Raw genomic sequence first — 21,056 nt, 5'->3', positions numbered from 1 at the left:
TCTTTGAAATAAGTCTACTTGATTAGCTTCAAAGAGCAATCACCAACGTTCCATCAAGTTCAGCAAGAAGTTTTGGCTTTCTTTTCTTCATGCACTTAGGCACTTAGTACTTGTGTACTTCTCTGGCACTCTAGCCTGAGCCATTATCATCAGCTTTCAGCTGGGCCTGCTCCTGTCTCTGCCCCCATCATGGTGGCTAGTACAATGCCATTGACAAGTGAGTCAGCACAAGTCCTTGCTTTGTGCAGAACCCTCTCCAAATATCCGGTTCTGCTGAGGGCCAAAGCGGGTCTTCACGCTCACCTGCAAGGCAGGCTCTAACCTGTCCCCTCTGTCTGTCTCCTCTGTTCACTGTTTCTGCCACACTGACAGAAGAGCTTGGGCCATACTCCCGGGAGAGAGCATGTCAGCCTTCAGTTAGCAGAAAGTGGGCAAGATGACGTGGTGTGGTGGCAGAGGGAGGAATGTGGACAGATGAAACCAGACCAAGATCTTTCACAGCCCAACGTCTATTAACAGCTGAAGGGCCAAACTTGTCTGATGGTGTCTGAGGACCTGCATACCTTGCACAGATTCTCAGTGAGGACAGAAGCGTAGGTTCCCATTGGCTGAAGATAAACAAATAGTGTACCTGTATAAATGTAGTCACAAAATGAGGTGGATCCCATAGTTTGTCAAAAAAAAAAAAAAGAAGGAAGCATGGATAGGCCTGGAGAATAATATATTAAGGTAAATAGACCAGGCATGGAAAAATGAATATAGTGAATCATTTATATATAGAACCTAAAGACTATCAAAGTCAGAAGCAGAAAGTAGAATGGTCCTGCCAGGGGCCAGGAAGTGTGTGAGCAGTAAATCTGGAGGTATTTGTCATAGGGTATGCTATAACTTAATGTCTGGTAGAAAGCCCCTTTCTTGTTCACATTTCAGTGAGACAGGAGGAATAAGTTCTCTACAATTGCCAAGAGGCCAGAGTTAAGGTGCTTTTCATCATTACAGATGGTAAGAATGTGAATTGATGAATATGTTAACTAGTTTGATTTAGTCATTCTACTATGTGCACATTCATCAAAACATCAATTATCTCGGGTGATAACTGTGTTAGCAATAAATTAATCAGATAATATATGCCTGCATTTATAATGCAGCCAAGAATTCTATAAAAGTAAAAAGCAAAGGTCATCCCTCCAGTAAGTAATCTGATGCAATGGTGCACATTTGGAATTGCAAATTTGAGAGGCTTAGATTTACCTCGTCAAAGTCAGCGATGATCTCATTCAGCAAGCGCAGGCATTCCACGCCCTGGTTATTCATTTCAGTCTGAGAGTAGAAGTCTGCGAATCCTGGAATGGAGGCAAACATCACCCCAACAGCATCGTAGGATTGAGAATACAGCTCCTGGATAGAGAGACAAAGAGCGAGCCAGAATGATCATCAGAGGTTGGGTACTGTGACGATGCTTCCTGTACACATGTGTGTTCTGTGTGTGGTGTGTGTGTGTGTGTGTGTGTGTGTGTGTGTGTGTACCTGAACACACATGCACAGGTACCCAGTGAGAGGAGGAAGAGGGGACTCAGACACCATCATGTCAACATTCAATGTCTTAGCTGTAACAACACCCATTAGACGGGATTGTTACACACAACAGAACATGATTTTCCACATATCTAGAAGCCTAATACCAAAGCACTTGAAGATTCAGTGTCTGGAACCCACTTTCTTGCTCATCAGTAGCAACTTCTAGCTGTCTCCCCACATGGTAGGAGGGGCAAGGCCGCTCTGCAGGGTCTCTTTTTAAAAAGGCTCTGGTCCTAATTCCACAAAAAGCAAATGTGTTGAAGACTTGGTCCCAGACATTGGATTTAATTACTGAGCAGTAACTGAGTCACAGACTTACCGCTTTACTTTTTCATCAGTGAATTAATCTGTCAGATTTATGCTATGATAGAATAATTGAGAGATAGCAGAAAAGAGGATGTGGCCTAGTGAGAGGAGGTAGATTGTGGAGAGTATGCCCTGAAAAGATTTCCGTGGCCCCCAGCTCTTTCCTGTCTTTCTATTTCCTGGATGCCAGGATGTGAACAGCTTTGCTGCACCATGTTCTTCCATCAAGATGCTCTCCCTCGGGCTGGGGATATAGCCTAGTGGCAAGATTGCCTGCTTCGGATACACGAGGCCCTAGGTTCGATTCCCCAGCACCACATATACAGAAAAAGGCCAGAAGCGGCGCTGTGGCTCAAGTGGCAGAGTGCTAGCCTTGAGCGGGAAGAAGCCAGGGACAGTGCTCAGGCCCTGAGTCCAAGGCCCGGGACTGGCCAAAAAAAAAAAAAAGATGCTCTCCCTCGCCACAGGCCCAGATACAATGGATGGGAATCTCTGAAATCATGAGCCTAAATCAGCGCCATCTTTCAGCTCATTTCTCTCAGATGTTTGTCACAGTGATAAAAAACTAACTAACATACCTAGTCATGAAGGCTCTGCCCTATGGAGTTATCACCTTCCAAAGGCCCTTCCTCCGAATACCACCATGTGAAGGGTGAGGATTTAAACACAGGAGTCTTGAAGGGATGTGAATATTCCATTTATGGCACGAGAATCATAGATAGCATCACCATTTGTATGGGTTGGGGCCATCAAGGATAATTTCATATCAACTGACCCTGACTTCTGACTTCCAATTCATGAGTCCAGCCCTTACCACTCTTCTTAACTTACCTCTCTATTTTTTCCTGAATCTACAGACACTTGTGTCTATCAGCTGGTCCCTCTTCATCCTTGTTTCCTACCTTATCAAGCTAGTTTTCTGTACTAACTTTTACCATTCCCATCTCAGGCTGGGATGAAATAAACAGAGGTAAAACCAGTCTATTAAACCAAAGCGCATGGAGGACTATCAACACCAAACTTCAAGCTCTATTTCAAAGTGATAGTAATAAAAACATTTTGGTATTGGCACAAGAACAGGCCTGAGGACCAATGGAATAGAATTGAAGACCCAGAAATGAACCCACAGACCTATGGCCACCTAATCTTTGATCAGGGAACCAAAAAAATAGGATGGAAGAAAGATAGCCTCTTCAACCAATGGTGCTGGCAAAATCGGTTAGACATCTGTAAAAAACTAAAGCTAGATCCTTCTATATCACCTTGCACCAGAGTCAATTCCAAATGGATCAAAGAGCTCGAGGTAAGAGCAGATGCCCTGAAAACACTACAAGAAGGAAAAGGAGAAACACACAGGCTCCTTGGCACAGGTTGAAACTCTCTTAATAAAGGTCCAGAAACACAACAAGTCAAAGAAAGGATGGACAAACAGTACTGCATCAAACTGCAGAGTTTCTGCATGGCAAAGGACATGGCTTGCAAGATAAACAGAAAGCCCTCAGACCGGGAGAAGATCTTCACCGGCCATACAACAGGCAATGGCCTCATATCTAAAATATACTTAGAATTTAAAGAAAATTAAGTTCCTCCAAAACAAATTCTCAAAGAAAAAACTTTCCCTTAATAAATGGGCTAAGGACTTAAAGAGAGACTTTTCTGAAGAGAAAATGAGAATGGCCAAGAGGCACATGAAAAGTGCTCAATATCCCTGGCCATAAAAGAAATGCAAATCAAAACAACATTGGCATTCCACCTCACCACAGTAAGGATGTCCATTAGAAAACTAATAATAACAGATGCTGGTGGGGATGTGGCCAAAAGGGAACCCTACTACACTGTTGGTGGGAGTGTAAACTTGTTCAACCACTCTGGACAGCAGTGTGGAGATTCCTCGAAAGGCTAAGCATAGAGCTCCCTGATGACCCAGCAACCCCACTTTTGAGCATTTACCCAAAGGATTACAAGCGAGACCACACTAAAGCATGCGGTACAATTATGTTCATCACAGCACAATTTAACATTGCTCAAATATGGATCCAACCCAGATGTCCGTCCATAGATGAGTGGATCCAGAAATGTGATGCATATACATAATGGAATTCTATGCTTCTACCAGACAGAATGTCACTGCCCCATTCATAAGGAAATGGAAAGCCTTGGAAAAAAAAACCATACTAAGTGAAGTAAGCCAGACCCAAAGAAACACAGACTCTATAGTTTCCCTCACTGGGAATAAAATAATTAGTACATGTCTGGGATAGTCCTAGCAGAAGACCATAATAGCTCAATAGCTATGTCCATATGAACACATAAGATGATGCTAAGCGAAATGAACTCCAAGTTATGGAAATAAGTGGTTTATCATGGTTGTTATTTTTAATATACCATGTGAAATTACGCCTTTTTCTTTGTTTTGTTTTTTTCACCCAGGGTTTTACCCCTGATGTCACTGTAACTGATTTTAGTACCCTGGGTATTGTGTATATGTTTATCAGAACTAGGAAAGGGGAATGGGAACATCAGAATGGAGAGACAAAGGGTAAAAGGTGAGCCAATGCAACAGAAATACTTTCAAGACAATATGCTACAAACCAACTGTGCAACCCAGAGAACTGGGGAGAAGGAGAGGTGGGAGAAAAATGAGGAAGGAGGTAACAAGTTGGATAAGAAACGTACTCACTGCCTTACATATGAAACTGTAACCTGCCTGTACATCACTTTGACAAAAAAAGAAAACAAAAACAAAAGCCAAAGCACACATGCCAGTTCATATTTAAATGGACCCCCCTTGACTCTCCGTATATTGTTTACTCAGGGTCTTGATTCTCTTGACGTACTATGCTTGAGCAAGTTACTTTATTTTCTTTTGCCTTCTCCCTCGAAGGATATTTATTGCTTTTCTTCCATGTTTAATGTTGATGATTGCTATGGTTTTGACCTTAACCCCATGAATATTTTCTACAACTATGATCCATCTCAGCCTTCTTACCCACCATGTATGGCAGTTTCTAAATTTACATCTTCTGGTCAGTTTTCCTTGGGCTTTTAGCTTCCATGCTTCATGCTAGGTTATGCTCATGCTCCTCAAATCCTACTGTTAAAAGCCTAGTGCATCTTCTATCCAGCTGACCTGCATGCATCTGCTCCTTAGTTCTCTAATTCTATTGAAGTTGCCAAATTATCAAACTTACACACTCACAGAATCACCTCCAACACACCCAAATCCAATACCAACTTCTTCAGAGTTTGTTTTAATCTCCTAAACATTAAGTAATTTCTAATGCTTTTTAAAACCCAACCCTTTCTGGTTTCTTCCTTGACCACTGATATGAGAGCCTCCTACTGGAGATTTCCAGCCTTGTCCTATTCAAAGGCCTAACCCACATGGCAAACAGACTGACTTTTTTTTAAAAAAAACATGTGACGGATCTTGACTAAGTCTCTTTCATTCTAAAAATCCTGTAATGGCCCACTCTTGCTTTCAGGATGAAGTGCAATGCCACAGTATAGAACGCATCTATGGCCTCAATTCTACCTGCCTTTTTAATCTCATTGTTTGTAATTCCTCAAGTTGAACCTTGGGCTCCACGAATACATGCCTACTTCTAGAACAGAGGCTCCAGGCTGCCTGATTGCCACTCTCACCCACCCAAGATCCAATTGGTAGAACTTTTGGTTCTTCACATCGCGGTTTACTCTGGACACTAGAGGGCACACTGCCCAAATGAGCAGCATCCTGGAAGTACCAGGAAATCAGTGCTCCTCAGGTGCGGCTGTGGCCAGAAATGTTGTATAGTACCCAGCTACTTTGCTCCTTTGGGCTAGGAGATGGTGAAGTACGCTCTGGCAACATTTCCTAGAATTCCTCTGTGAGCTCAATCTCCAGGTGGACACCGTATAGATAGGTGATACTCTGACACCTCAGTTATCAATTGTTTTCCTTTCCACTCTCGTACATACCTAGACTTCCTAATGTTCACAACAACCACCATCCTCCCTATCTCTGCCTCCCAAGTAGCGAGGATTACAGGTGTGGTCCACAGCCACTCAGCTAAAGAAGATCTCTTCTGATGGCTCTCCTATGCATCACCCTGGATGACCTTTGACTGGGTGCTGGGATACACAGAAGGTCATTGAAGTAGTCCAGGAAGGCCCGCCCTCCCCTCATCCTGAGCCTAGCATGCAGAAGAGGGTGAGGGGGCATGGAGGCTCAGATGGAAGATCTCCAGCTCACCCACCAGAGATGGTTTCTTTATTCAGCTCACTCTAATTAACTACTTTGAGTGTGCCATCTGTCTCTTGCTATTTTGGGCTTAAAGAAGCTAAAAACACATTGTAAACTGGGGAGGGATTGATGAATATAGAAAGACTATAATTGTTTTATTGTCATTTTTCTTGGTGGAAGATGACAGATTTTGAACAGCTGCAACCGCCCTCCATATATCTCACACGTCATTGGGAACATTTTGGTCGCCTCTTTGTCCAGAGAAATGCAATCTGATCTTTTATCTGTATTGACCTGTTTGATTCAAAGTTCCTGCTTCTTAAAACCCTCTCTGCAGGGGAAAACTATATCTGAGATCTGTTGGCTTCACAGATAACCTTTAATTTCATTCAAGTCTCTGTTTATATGACTGTGTCTCAGAACAACCTTCCTTGAGTCTGTTGTGGTTTGAATGCGCCTCCCAAATTCATATGCTGAAACTTAATTACAACTTAGTATGACTGTGCTAAGAGGTGAAGTCTTTAGGAGATGAGGAAGCTACAAGGTTAGAGCTCTCATAAACAAGATTAGAACCTGTAGGGAGACAAAGATCCAATGTCTTCCTTTCTTCTCTTCTGCCGTGTGAGAATTCAGCACTGAAAGTATCGTCTTGGAACAGAGATTTGATCTCACCAGATACCAAACCTGCTAGTACCTTGATCTTGGACTCCTCAGCCTTCTGAATTGTGAGGAAGACAATTTTCTCTGCTTTATAAATGAGCCAGTCTCAGTTATTTTTGTCATAATAGCATCTTCCCAATGTTCCATTATTCAGCCTTTTGTTTTTGTTGTCCTACAATTTATCATGACTGGCCCTATTTTGTGTATTTGTTTTGCCATCTGTCTTCTTATGGCAATCACTGCTTCATCATAGCAAAGATGTTTCCTAATCCGTTCTTCATTTGGATCCAACGCTGTAGAATGACACTGGCATTTAGTTGTCCCTTGATGAATACATACCGAGTGATAGTTGTCCCTTGATGAATACATACCGAGTGACTGGGTGATAATAGGTGGAGCTCTTACTAGGAAGGAGCAGACAAAATAACAACAGCTCACATGCCTTAAAGACTATAGGAGCCAACAAACAGCGTGCCAAGCTCCACACAAGGGCTTTATGCACACAGGCCCATGTGGGTGTGGCCCTAGTCAGGTAAGCCGGGAGACATGCCCTGCAGGTGAGGACCATGAGTCCAGAAGGCTCATCACTGGTACATAGTGACGGAAACGGCAGGAGGAGGTGGGCCAGACTATGCCCGCACTGGGCTTCGGAGCACAATGGCAGCTTTTCTCTATTGAAGCTCCTTGGCACTGGGTTCCACTGGACGCAGAAGCCCTGTTCGTCCCCAGGGCTGCTTTCAACACAACCTCAGTAAAGTCAGTCTTATGTCCACTACTAAACAGATGAGGAAATGGCCAGAGAGGTCTGGTCAGCTGCTGTAGATGATGCAGTGATTTAGTATAGAGGTGGATCTCCACAGCAGGTGGGGCCGCTGCTACGGCTGCTGTCCTTCTGCAGCTAAGAAACCACGTGGAACCAGCTGCGTGACACGGAGGGTTTACTTCAGGGGAGAACACTCACGGGATGGGAGGGGTCAGTGCTCCCCTTTTTTTGCATGCACTTAGAGTGTGGGACAAGGGAGCAAACCACTGGTGCACGTGCCTAGGTTTGAATTTCAGCTTACTCACTGGCTATGTGAACTTCAGCAGCTTCTTTTCCGGCTCATGGCATCAGTTTTTTTATTCCGTCAAGTGGGGATCATAATTTGTATCTCCTTATTTCATGTAGAACACAATTCAGACTCTCTCGATATTCCCCAAGGCTTGTGGGTTGGTAGCTAGATACCTTGTCTCTGTCTTCCGTTCTTCATCCAAATGCTAAGCTCCTTCTCGTCCCTTCTCGGCAGAGGTCCTGCAGTGTTACAACTCCTTTCTTGCACTATTTGGAAGTGAGTCTGAAATGCTTTCCCGCCACGTCCTTGCCTGGTTAAAATCTGGGTGCTAAAAGCAGGGGTACATTTTACAGACGAGGAAACTGAGGTTTAGGGAAGTTACCTGGTATGTCTCAGGTCACACAGCTGTAAAGGGCAGAGATGGGGAGCTCCTATGTCTTTGGCCTTTCCTGCTAGATCACAAGGCCTCCCTTGAGGGGAGTGGAGGGAAATGGAGAGAGGCCAGCAGGCCTGGCTTCTGTGACGCCTGTGTCCCAGCACTCCCCTCCTGCTGCCGCCTTGGAGTTACCCATGGAGGACGTGAAAAACCACATGGCTTCGCAGGACGCTCGATGCCTTTCCAGTGGTGATAACGGGTAATGAACTTCCACGTTCTTTCTGCCTTGGTAGGCCTACCAGGAGGCTCTTGTAACAAAGTCCCTTGCCTCAGAGACATTGAGAAAACTGGGCCTGAACTCACTTCCAGAGAATTCTCTCTGCTGAAAGGGATGGATTGTGCTTTGATTGGCACCTGAGAGGCTCTTCAAGACCTGAGTGCACGAAGAGCGGATTATTCCCGCTGCCAATTCCTCATCCCCTTGGGTTCTATCTCACTGATTTTCTTTAGTGGCTTGGATGGGAAATGTAGTGCACAGGGTTCTGCCAGTTGAGGCTCTGCCAAGGTGAGGCTCAAGGTCTTCGGGGGTTCTTGCAACTATTGATGGGTTCAGAAGGGGTTTCATGTGTATGCCCAGTCTGGCTTCACACAACGATCATCCTCACCTCAGCCTCCCAAGTGGCTCCAAGTAGGATTACAGCTGTGAGCCTCTGGCGCTCAGCTTTCAGTCCTCCTCTAGTAGCTTTCCCTTGGAGGTTACCTAGCGAGCTCAGTTGGTTGAGATTTTTCATTTCTCAACTTTCATATCAACAACATCACTGCATGCTATATTGCAGGCCCTACTAGTCCCTATAGCAACCCTGGGCTTATCTCTTTCTTTCTATTTTCGTTGCCACCATCCTCCAACTTACCAGGGTCTTCCCTGAGCTATTTTAGGGTCTCTAACTCACTTCTGGTCATGTGAACTTCCTCTTCATTATTCCTCCTGAATGTGTTCCTAAGCCTGCTTACTGCCAAAAGACTTGATTAATAGACCCTGCCACAATTTCTGTCCCCATCACTTGACATTCACTCTTGCAGTAGATAGGTTTTTGTTTTTTTCTGTCAGTCATTGGGCTTGAACTTTGGGCCTGGGTGATGTCCCTGAGCTCTTCAGCTTAAGGCTAGTATTCTACCACTTGAGCCATAGAGCCACTTCCAGTTTTCTGGTGGCGAATGGGAGATAAGAGTCTCTAGACTTTCCTGTCTGGGCTGCATTTGAACCACAATTCTCAGATCTCAGCCTCCTGAGTAGCTAGGATTACAGATGTGAGCCACCAGTGCCCTGCTTGAGGGAAAGGAGAGTGAAGGAGATCGACAGGACTATATTGTAGATGTGTGCACATGTAACAGTGGAATCTTCTACTTCCTGGTATAACTAATAAAAGCAAAAAAGAGAGAGCGAAAAAAGAAGTGTTTCATTAAAATTCCCGTCTATCAGGAACACCAGAATGTGATCTTATTTGGAAGTGTTGTGATACAGTTACAATTTAGTTGAGTTCATATTGGCTTAGGGTGGGCCCTAAGTCTAATGACTGTTACCTTCAGCAGAGGGGAGAGAAAACCTGAGGAGGGCCTCAGCAGATGAAGGTATAGATTAAAATGCCACAGGGCAAGAAAGAGCCGGAAGAGGCAGGGTGAGTTTCTCTTCTCGATCCCCAAGCTCCTTGATTTCAGACTGCTGTGTTACTGAGAGTGAGTGACCCTTAGTTATAATAGAGTAAGGAACAGTGTTTAAGTGTCTTCCCCAACATACATATATATCATACATATATATTTGTAGTTATTCACTTTTATTTTGTTTTTGATGTCATTACTGGGCCTTAAACTCACGGTGTGGGGCTTTTTTGTCTTTGAGCTTTTTTTGTTCAAGGCTAGCATCTACCACTTGAGCCACAGCTCCACTTTTGGCTTTTTGGTGGTTAATTGGAGATAAGAATCTCACAGACTTTGGTGAACAGGCTGGCTTTGAACTGTGATCCTCAAATCTCTGGTTAGCTAGAATCACAGGTGTGAGTCAGCAGTGTTTGGTCATATATATATATATATTTTTTTTAATGTGATAAAATATATATGTAACACACAATTTACCATCTTAAATGTATAGTTTATGGTATTAAGTACATTCACCTTATGGGGCAAATATTACCACTATCCTAGATCTTTCTTTTACCTTCTAAATCTGAAGTTAAGTATCCACACAATAATCATTTCATTCTCCCTCAATTGTCCAGGCCCTGGAAAGCATTATTCTAATTTCTTTTTTCTTTCTTTCTTTTCAAATTTTTATTATCAAACTGATGTACACAGAGGTTACAGTTTCATACGTTAGGCATTGGATACATTACTTGTACTGTTTGTTACCTCGTCCCTCACACCCCCCCTCCCTCCTCCCCCTTTCCCTTTCCCCCCATGAGGTGTTCAGTTCACTTACACCAAACAGTTTTGCAAGTATTGCTTTTGTAGTTTTTTTTTTTTTTTTTACCCTGTGTCTCTCAATTTTGGTATTCCCTATCTAAGAACTTGACCCATAAGTTTCTCGCAGAGGGGGTGTTTGTACTTTTTGTGACTGGCTTATTTCATTTAGCATAAGGTTTGTACATACTGGAGCATATGTTAGAATGCTCTTTCTTTCTTTGGCTGGAAGATATTCAGCTAAAGTGTATGTCATGTCTTGTCAACCCAAGCATCCTACTGGGTTTCTTCCACCTTTTTTTTTACTTTTTCCTCCCATTTTTATTAGCATATATTAGTTGTATAAGGGAGTTTCATTGAAATAGTTCCATATATAAATACAATCTACTCTATTTTTTTTCTTTCTATTACTTCTTCTCATTCTCTCTTCTTGCTTCTTGAAACAACTTAAACAAGTTTCTGTTCTATGCTTATATATTTGTATAGAGTATTTCTGCCATTGGTATCCATAATGCTCCTTAGTGTAAAATACCTCTTTGAGACCCTTTCAATTCTTTCAGGTGTATATCCAAAAGTGGAATTGTTGGAGATGTGTGTGTGTGTGTGTGTGTGTGTGTGTGTGTGTGTATGCATGTGTGTGTGTGTATCTGTGTGTATGTAGGTATATCTATGTATGTATATAATGTGTATATGATAATGACTATATACACACAAATATACTCACATGTATGAGTATATAAACATACGTGTAGATGTATATCTATGTATGTACACACACATATACAACATACACATATAAAGTTTGCAAGCCTTGTAATAGAGATTTAATATCTACCAAATAAGTGAGGTTCTAGAGCCAAGAGGGGCTGTGTGTAGATGTCACAGTTGAACAATTTGGAAGATGACCACAGGTTTGGTTCTCATATCCCTGACAAGGACAGAAGAATTCTCCCAGAGTAATGTGAGCAAGTATTCACCTTTGCCTTCTCCATGCCTGGTGAAGCCTGGGCTTACCTCATTGTCGCGGTCTTTCTCCAGGAAATGGCGGGCCACGTGACTGGGTAAGATATTTCGGAGCATGTTCTCGTTGTGTTCCCTTAGCTCTTTCATCTCATTGATCTCCTCTTTAGCCTGTACTCGCCAAAGGAAGTCCAAGCGGGCTGTGTATTCCAGCTGCAGTTTGTGGGAGAGAAAGGGAAGCCATGGTGAACTTCTGGGGCACAGGCCTTAGGCGCACATATCTTGGAAGTGGTGAGGCTCTGGCATGTCTCATAAATGAAGTAGAGCCTGATCTTGGTGCCCTTGGGAGCATTTGCTTCCAGAAGCCAAGAGCTCAGAGGACAGCTGGATTCCACACGCCTGTGTTCATGCCTTTCCTGACATTAGTACAGCCATGATTTTATTCTCATTTCTGAGATTATCTGTGCCTATGTCATCTGCTAGACAGTAGGTGTTCCATGGTCCAGGCTTCAATCAGCTGTTCAATACTACGACCTTACTGTTAGGGACTAAGTGTTTGTGGTTCCCCCTCACTAAATCTAGGGTGATCCTTAACTCCTGATGTGATGGAATTTGGAGATGGACCTTTGGGAAGTAATTAGATCACAGAAGGCCTTAAAAATGGAGCCCTTGTGATGAGATTATATCCTGCAATAGGAGACACTGTAAGGGACCTTGCTTTTCCTCTCTTCAAATACACACTCTGAAAAAAGGTCATGTGAGGCCCAGTGCAATGTGGGGGTCTGCCAGCCAGGAGGAGAGCCCTCACCATGTTCTAAACCCTGCTGGCTCTTTGATCGCAGACCTTCCAGGCTGCAGAACTGTGAGGAAGTAAATTCCGGTTGTTCAAACCACCTGGTCTATGGTATTTTGGTAAAGCAGCCTGAGCTGATTAATACACATATCATGTGGTAACATATACTGCATGGGGTAGGTGTTCAAATCAATACATATTGGCCCAACTACAACAACAAAACAGAACTAGACAGCACTTGGTGGTACTAATTATGTGAGAAGACGTGTGTTATGTAACATACAATACTAAACTCTTACTCCAAACATGACCCTAATAGGAAGATGTTTTCACCTCAGTTTTATTGTCCCTCTGACTTGGGATGAAGCCACCAAGGAGTGAAGAGAAGTTATTTAGGAACTTCTAGACGAAAGGATCATGTAGGCAGTCAATACCCCACAGGTCCCTCTTTCTCTGGCTTTCCTTAATGTTGGAAATGGGCTCTTTCCTTTCCAGAGCAGCTCACAAAGCATTTTTATCACAGCTTTGGAGATACCATTATTTCAGAGTCTTTAATAATTAAAGTGAACAATATACGCTGCACTGTTAAATGCATGGTTAGATATCTTGAATCCAAAGGTTCAAAACATTCAGCTAGTTTCTTTCTTTTGTCTCTCATATTCATAACTCAATAGATAGTGAAAACATGAAATGACACAGGCCCAAGGTTATTCATTCATCAGTACTTGTAACAGCAAAAGCTGGAAGCAATCCAAATGTTCATTTTGTTGGCTGAGCAAACTAGCATACATATACACAAAAGAACATGATGTAGCTATAAAGGGAAAGTAGGAGTAATCCTCTGGTATTCTGAGATGTGGATTTCTAACGGGGGGTGGGGGGAAAGATCTGTAAAGTATGTTATCACTTATATAAGACAGCACAGTCTCTCTCTCTCTCTCTCATTTTGTCTGTATCTTTTTTTTCCTCTCTCCACATACACATGTACACACTTAAACAGGACATCATTTTTAGGTATAGGCAATAACAAAGTGGTTATCTAGGAGACGAGGAAGGCAGGGGACAGGATAGAGTGTTAGTCTTGGATGTACTTGACTTTAGACTCATGGAAATGTTTTATCTCAATATAAAATGAAATGGATATTAAAATTCACTTTCACTACAAACAAATAAGCAAATGAACCCATGTGTCCTGCCACGCAGAGGGGATACACATACCCAATGTTCTTTACAAAATTGTTCCTTTTAACATTATGTAGTAGTTGTATTAGTTACGTGATGGATGGTGTCATTTACACAGGTACAATACTATTATTGTGATTCAGTATTTTTACATCATAATTCAAGACATTTTATGGAGCCCTAAATTTTGTTGCACTGGCATAAGGACGAGCAAATAAGGGAGAGATCAAGATAAAGAACTCCTAGATAGATTTCTATGTGTTATGGTTTGGATCTTAAATGGCCCCCAATGGCTCATAGGCTAAAGGAGGAGGTGAAATCTTCATGAGATGAGGGCCTAGTAGGAGGAAGTTAGGCCAGTCTAGGCATGCCCTTGAAGGAGGTACTGGGACCCTGGCCCCCTCTGTTTTCTGACCACCACAAAGTGAGCAGTTTCCTCTGCCATATGTTTCTCTTTCTCAGGAGGCAGTGATTTGATAACAGGCCCAATGGATGGGGCAAAGTTACCAGGGACTCAAACCATCAGCCAGAATCAATATTTCCTCCCTTCTCAGGTATTTTGTCACAGCAATGTGATCACATGATCAGTTTTAATGTTCTTTTGAATTGGTTTTATCCTTCGAGTATTGATGGCACATTCCTAGAGGGAAATACTGCAAGAATAAAAACAACTCAAAAAAAAAGAATTTTAAAACTGTTTATAATAATCATATCATAGGTGGAAATATTTACATTGTTAGTGTTACACTATTATATAGGAATTATATGGTAAAGCAAGGAGGAAGTTGTGTTGGTGTCATTCATGATTGGCATTTTTGGGGGGAGAGAAAGGAGTCACTGATACAGGTTTGATGAGGTTTAAAAGCTTATGGACTTCAGTAAGCATAGGAATATCATTATGAAGGCCTGGACATAATGAAAACCTAGCAACAACCGTTTCCAGTTTCAGAGTGTGGCCCCCAGACATCAATTTCTAGAAACACAATTCATATAGATAAAGAAATTATGGGTAGAGGCAGAGAGTTGAATAAAAGAATGCTTGTTTAGTTTCATCAAGTTGCTGTGAGAGCTTGGAAAGTTTGGATTTCCTTTTAATAACTAAGTAAATGAATATTAGTAAAGAACTTAAAACTTTTTTTTAATATCATAAATAAGTAATCTATTGGAAACTACCGTGGTTATATCAAAAGGATCCCAAAGCCAGCTTCAGTAGGCTCCCAGTTGTCAAAGATGTGACAAATTGAGCTTTGGTAAGAATAACAGTTGCAGTGAATGGAAATACAAGGAATATGGGAAAGTACATAAATTAACTTCAAGTGACACTTAAAATCTTAGCTGTCATTTCCGAATGATGCTAGGGAACAAATTTATTGGAAAACTTTAAGTTTAAAGGGGAAGCATTCCACATTTATCTTTGCTTTAAATGCTGTACTTCCAAGTGACAGAGAGCTGGCAAGGAATTACTCTCTTTTGTAACACATTCCAGTTAGTCAATTATGGATTCTTGATAGGATTAGAATGTCACTGTCTATAAATTAAATGAATATAAGCTGGTATCATTAATAGTTGTTAACATCATCCAAAACAGAGTCCAGGAGACATTATGTATTCCAGATTGTAATTCATAAAGATAGCCAACTAAATAAGTTTGTTGAAAACATTTGAAACTGAATCTCACCATACTTCTAGACATAATGACTAGCACAGGATCAACAAGAATGTGTTGCATGCAATGAAAACCTCTCAACTAGGAGACGTTACCAAAATCAAATGGTTCTAACAAAGAAAGATGGAGACTATTCCCAAAGATTGAAAAAAGACTTTAGAGATGGATCAAATCAATGGGAACACATAACCATTATTTGGATCTCAACCAGATAAACAAACTTCAAAAATACAATAATAAAACACGGAAATACTGCCCAGAGCTTTGACAACACTAATGAATTTCTGTTTTTCTTTTAAAAAATGTGTTACTAGTATTGTGACTAGGTGTAACAGCCCCTACATTTCAGAAGTGTTTATTGAACTATTTAGAGGATGAAATAGTAGGCTATTGATTTAAAATAATCAGGAGGAAATGATAGTAGGTATAGTGAATAAGGATATAGAGGAAATAAGGTTTGACATGAGTTGGTGGTATTGGAGATCTGATTTCTTGATCATATTTCATCCTCTTTCTGTATGTTTGAAAATTTCCATACCAGAAAACAAAAAAAAAATACTATTGGTAGTAGCAGCAGACAGTGTAAAGGAACATAGACCTTGATGGCTTCACTAACTTGTTGTGTGACCTTGGTGAAGTCATTTATCCTGTAGAATTTCTTTCTAAAAACTTAGGACAATTTCACCTGGTGTGTCTAATTTAACACACACACACACACACACACACACACACACACACACACACACAAAACCTATGGCTCTATAACATGGACCAGGAGATATGATGCACACAAAAGCATTCTGAAATGTCTAAAATATAGATTCACTAGATATCCCTATCATTTAGTATAGTTGTGGATGACATCAGACCAAACCTGATTTTAATTTTCTCTACATCAGGTTTTGGTATGTTAGACTACAGAGAAGTATTTTCTTATCTATAATCATTTCCAAAACAATGTATTTTTCCCCCTTAAAATCACATACTTGGCTGAAAAACAAGACACTTGTTTATTTTTCTCCTGCTGAAATACCCTCATCTAGTTCAATTCAACTCAGAGCCATGACTAGGGAGATCAGGGGGAAGGCTGAAGTTGACCTGACCAAAGGTTTTTTTGTCAGTTATGAGCTTAGGACACTGTGGCTTCAGGCCTCTGAAAACATGGCAGGTGCATCAGGAGATGGAAAATTTATCCCTAGTGCAGCCCAGTCTCTTGGCATAGCAAGTTCTGGAAGGCAGGTACCACACATTATTAACTTTCCCGGAAGGAAAAGGTTTTCTTCAGTTTTTAACAATATTCTGTACCTACTGCATGCTGGATGCCAGGCAAAGGAAAATCTGTGAGACTCAGGCTGTGCCCATTGCTGAGTGGTGGCCAAAGGGCACAGAAAGAAAAGAGGAAGCTAAGAGTATGAAAGACATGGAAATGGTATTTTATAAGTAAAGTTTCCTCAGCCTTTGCTCAAAAGTATCTTGCCTGATTTTCATCAAAGCATAATGGCACTGGCTATATGACAAGACTGTGTAGGACACTGATACATATTATTCCTGTATTTTGTCCTGGGTTCTTCACATAATGGCAGCAAATGCTGACCAAGTCCTTGCCTTGGGTGAGTCACTGTTCCAAGAATTTCATACGAGGGGCTGGGGATATAGCCTAGTGGCAAGAGTGCCTGCCTCGGATACACGAAGCCCTAGGTTCGATTCCCCAGCACCACATATGCAGAAAACGGCCAGAAGCGGCGCTGTGGCTCAAGTGGCAGAGTGCTAGCCTTGAGCGGGAAGAAGCCAGGGACAGTGCTCAGGCCCTGAGTCCAAGGCCCAGGACTGGCCAAAAAAAAAAAAAAAAAAAGAATTTCATACGTAGTCAAGCTCCTTTAACCACACAACAACTAAGAAGGTGGACACCAAACTAGCTCCATCTCACAGGAGAGGTACAAAGCAAAGTGAGGCAAAGGTATTATTTACCTCAGGCCTCACAGATAGTAGATACATTTGAATGCCTGGCATTTTGGCTCCAAGCTGTGACTTTCTGTGTAAATGCTTTTATTCGTCTATTTTTCACTTCTAACGAACAACAATTACCATTTATTTTTGTACTAGTACTTGTGCTTGAACTCAGGGCCTAGCACTCTTGTTCAGCCTTTTCTCTCATGGCTGGTGCTCTACCAATTGAGCCACACCATTACTTCTGGCTTTTTCAATTTAATTGGGGATACGAGTGTCTTAGACTTCTCTGCCTGGAGTGGCTTCAAACACTGGCTCTCAGATCTCAGAATCCTGAGTAGTGAGGATTATAATGATGGGCCACTAGCACTATTAGTGTGCTTAAGTTACAGATGAAAAAAAAATCACATCTCTGGGGCCTAGCATGTTATCCATTCTTGAGTGGCATTTCTAGGATTCAAGCAGGAATACTGGGTTCTTCTACGTGAGCCACACAGTCCCTGCTACCAAACTCACCAGTAGGTGACTGGAGAGGTGACCTCATGAAGCTGTGACCCCATGCTCAGATGTGGCTTCCTCTGCTACGAGGCGAAGCCCCAACCTCCAGGGCTGCTAGTGAGTCCAGGCACAGGGTGGTAGGTGGCCCACTGTTTGCTTTCCCTGTCCAGTGCTCTGAGCATTTACCCACCTCAGAGGGGAAGGAGGAAGTGCTTGTCAGATCCCTTCCGCATATGTGCCAAAGTGAAAGTTCCCAATGAATCAGTTCCATAACCGCCTCTCTCACTGTGGAGTTGTGTAACTACACATGCTCTCACTGGACATTGTGGCGTACCAGGCATCAATGGGCATTGTTCAGCCTTTCTGGAGGGCAGAGAGCCTCTGACTCATAAAGGGAGCAAGCTCAGGAGTGGGCAGGCTGTATCCAGGATGAACAGGCCCTGCCGGATGCTATAGATAGACATCCACATGATGCAGTGCTGCAGAGAGCTGCCTTTAACACAGCCAGGCAACCACAGTTGGCAGAGACAGAATACAACCCGAAGTCACAGAATTGGATTCTGTGTCAGTCTGGCTCGTACTGAGCACCTCACAGGGGCTTGAGTCGTTGCTTTGATCTCTGAACACAATAGGTGAGCAATGTCTTCTCTGTGCCACTGGCTTAGTTTCAAAGTAAAATGTTAGTAACAAACAATTTGAGCACTTATATATGCTAGCAACCTTAATAAACATTTTAGTATTATATTCCTATGTAATACCAAAATAGCACAATGAAGTAGAACCTGTTAGTAGCATATCCACTTCATAGACAGGGAAACTGAGATTCAGAAAGTTAGGTAGACTGTTTAAGGTTACCATCTTGTAGAGTTTTGGTCCAGGACCATCTGCCCATTTCCAGAGTCTATACCTGTAACAGCTATAGTTGTATTTGCAGTTATGCAATTTCAAAGCCCCCGGAAAGAAAGAAGAGCAAAAATACCTAATGCTACAAATTACTAGGGCCTCAAGAAACACATACTCTTACCTTATACATAATCTTAAAGCAATCAGTCCCTCTGTTTCCCTCAGAAAAAATGCTGACTAGAATATATCAAATCAATAGGCTAGAAGAGCCTCACTTGAGGAAGGGACTGCTCGTTAAGGTGGTGGAGGAAGTAGAAACATACTTATAATTGTGGGATGGTGACCCTCACTCTGAACCTGGTTTCTCAGATCCTTCTGGGGATCTCTTATCTTTCAATTTGAAACCTGGGAGATGGATGGGAGGGTTGAGATAGATGGGGGGAGAATGATGGAAGGAAGGGGTGACACGGAGCATATAAATTGACATGTTGAATTGAAATCCCTGTGTACAATTACTTAAAAAACAACAACCCTGGAATATGGAGTGAGCATCTAGTTGTTCCTTAGGGTTGTTTTTGTCTAATTCTGTCTTCATAACCTTCCAGTGGATGGTAATTTACATATGAGACTAAGGAGTTAGTTTTCCCTATAAATAGAAGACAGGACACCTGTCTTTGGAGACGGCCAGGAAGACCTAGATACAGGCATTCTGGAAATGACTGGGATTTAACTTCTTGTCTTGTCATAAATGCAAGTCAAGGTCATACTTGAGGGTTGAATGCTTTGGGTCCCGGGGTCATTGAGTTGCTATGGACATAGTGGTATTATTCTGCTTTTAGTCTGATAAAGTAGAAAAGATGAGCATTGGAGACACATCTGGATTTGAATTCTAGTTCTAGTAGCCGAGTACTTTCCCTTTACATTTGTAAGATGAAAATGATAATTATAATAATAACTGCAGACCAGGTTACTTATAGGATTGAATGAGGTAATCAAGGAAAAAATACAAGGCAAGCAGTAGGAACTCACTAGCTACTTCTTTCCCCATTTCTTTCAGGTTCCAAGATTTTATATTACCCATTATTTTCTTGACTACTTTTTACCATCCTCTCCTGTTACAAATAGCTTTATATATATGTATTATCTCTGCATTTGTGGGAATTTTGACTGTTTAATTCCCAGTTTCCCAGGGGTTGATACCTCTCTGTTTCCATGGAGATTTCCTAGTGATGTGTTTCTATTTCTGCTCTGGCCAACAGTCTTCTTGACTTGTTTTCCTCTTTTTCTGCTTATGCTTTCTGAAATGCATCCAGACCACAGAAAGATGGACTGGAATCTAGAGCGGAGCATGGAGACTGGCAGGACCTAGTTTTTAGTGGGAGTAAAGTCTCTCAAGGGAGGAGGGGTGTCACTGTTCATGGGCTGGAGTGTACAGAGAATCTGCTTTTTTCTTTCTTTCTTTCTTTCTTTTTGCGGGGGGGGGGGGGGGGAGCAAGCAGTACCTCTTTGTGAAACCTGCCATGACACACCTAATAATTTCCTTTCTTGAAGAATGTGGACAAGCCAGGTGTTGGTGGCTCCCACCTGTAATCCTAGCTACTCAGGAGGCTGAGATCTGATGATCATAGTTGGAAGCCAGCGTGGGCAGGAAAGTCCATGAGACTCTTATCTCCAATTAACCACCAGAAAACCAGAAGTGGTGCTGTGGCTCAAAGTGGTAGAACACTAACCTTGAGCAAAATAGCTCAGGGATAGCATCCAAGCCCGGGGTTCAAGCCCCATGACCGACAAAAACAACAGCAAAAAGAACCTGGACACATGCATTACCTACACACACAGCACTTGTGTGTTATTTGGGTCTCTCCTAGGAATGAGGCTTTGTTCAGTTCTGCCCATTGCAGATCCTAGTAACTAACAGGATCCTAGAGGAAAAGTACAATCCGTATGGTAGGGGTTTTTATTAATCAGGACACATCAGTAGTTATGTTCTTATATAGACACACACACATATTTTATGCACACATCTAATGCTGTGAGCCATAATTTCAAGTGATTCATTAAGTCAGCTCTACATAGGTATTACTATTTTATTTTCACAGTTGAGGAGACTGAGGCTCAGGGAGGAAAGCAACTTGCCAAAGGCCACCCACTGCTGAGAAGATGAGCTGGGGCAGAGTCCTGGCACAGTTGATCCTCGACCTATTTATTCAGCACAACACATCTATTTTCTTTTTTTTTTCTTTTAAAAAATTTATTGTCAAAGTGATGTACAGTTACATATGTAAGGTAGTGAGTACATTTCTTGTCAAATTTGTTACCTCCTCCCTCATTTTTCTCCCACCTTTCCTCCTTCCCAATCCCCCCCACAAGTTGTACAATTAGTTTATAACATATTGTCTTGGAAGTATTGCTGTTGCATTGGTTAGCCTTTTACCCTTTGTCACTCTTTGCAAAAGGTTTGCCATAGCTTCCTGAGAAAGGAAAGACAGTGATGTTTTGTCTGTGGTGCAAAATCT

At 42.1% G+C, this 21,056-nt stretch overlaps 1 protein-coding gene across 3 annotated transcripts in view; it reads right to left on the bottom strand.

The window, feature by feature from the left end:
* Adcy8 (adenylate cyclase 8) overlaps positions 1–21,056 on the bottom strand; it is a 178,358-nt gene that overhangs the window by 6,227 nt on the left and 151,075 nt on the right. For all 3 annotated transcript variants that reach the window (XM_048358470.1, XM_048358471.1, XM_048358472.1), the window contains 2 exons: positions 11,666–11,824; positions 1,252–1,398 (listed from right to left, as the gene is read on the bottom strand). In XM_048358470.1, coding sequence (XP_048214427.1) covers positions 1,252–1,398; positions 11,666–11,824 — 306 coding nt within the window. The remainder of the gene's footprint in view (positions 1–1,251; positions 1,399–11,665; positions 11,825–21,056) is intronic.

Source organism: Perognathus longimembris, chromosome 12, assembly GCF_023159225.1.
Source record: "Perognathus longimembris pacificus isolate PPM17 chromosome 12, ASM2315922v1, whole genome shotgun sequence".
Classification (NCBI taxonomy): domain Eukaryota; kingdom Metazoa; phylum Chordata; class Mammalia; order Rodentia; family Heteromyidae; genus Perognathus; species Perognathus longimembris.
Note: the sequence above shows the minus strand (reverse complement) of the source record. Positions and strands in the feature narration are given on the sequence as shown.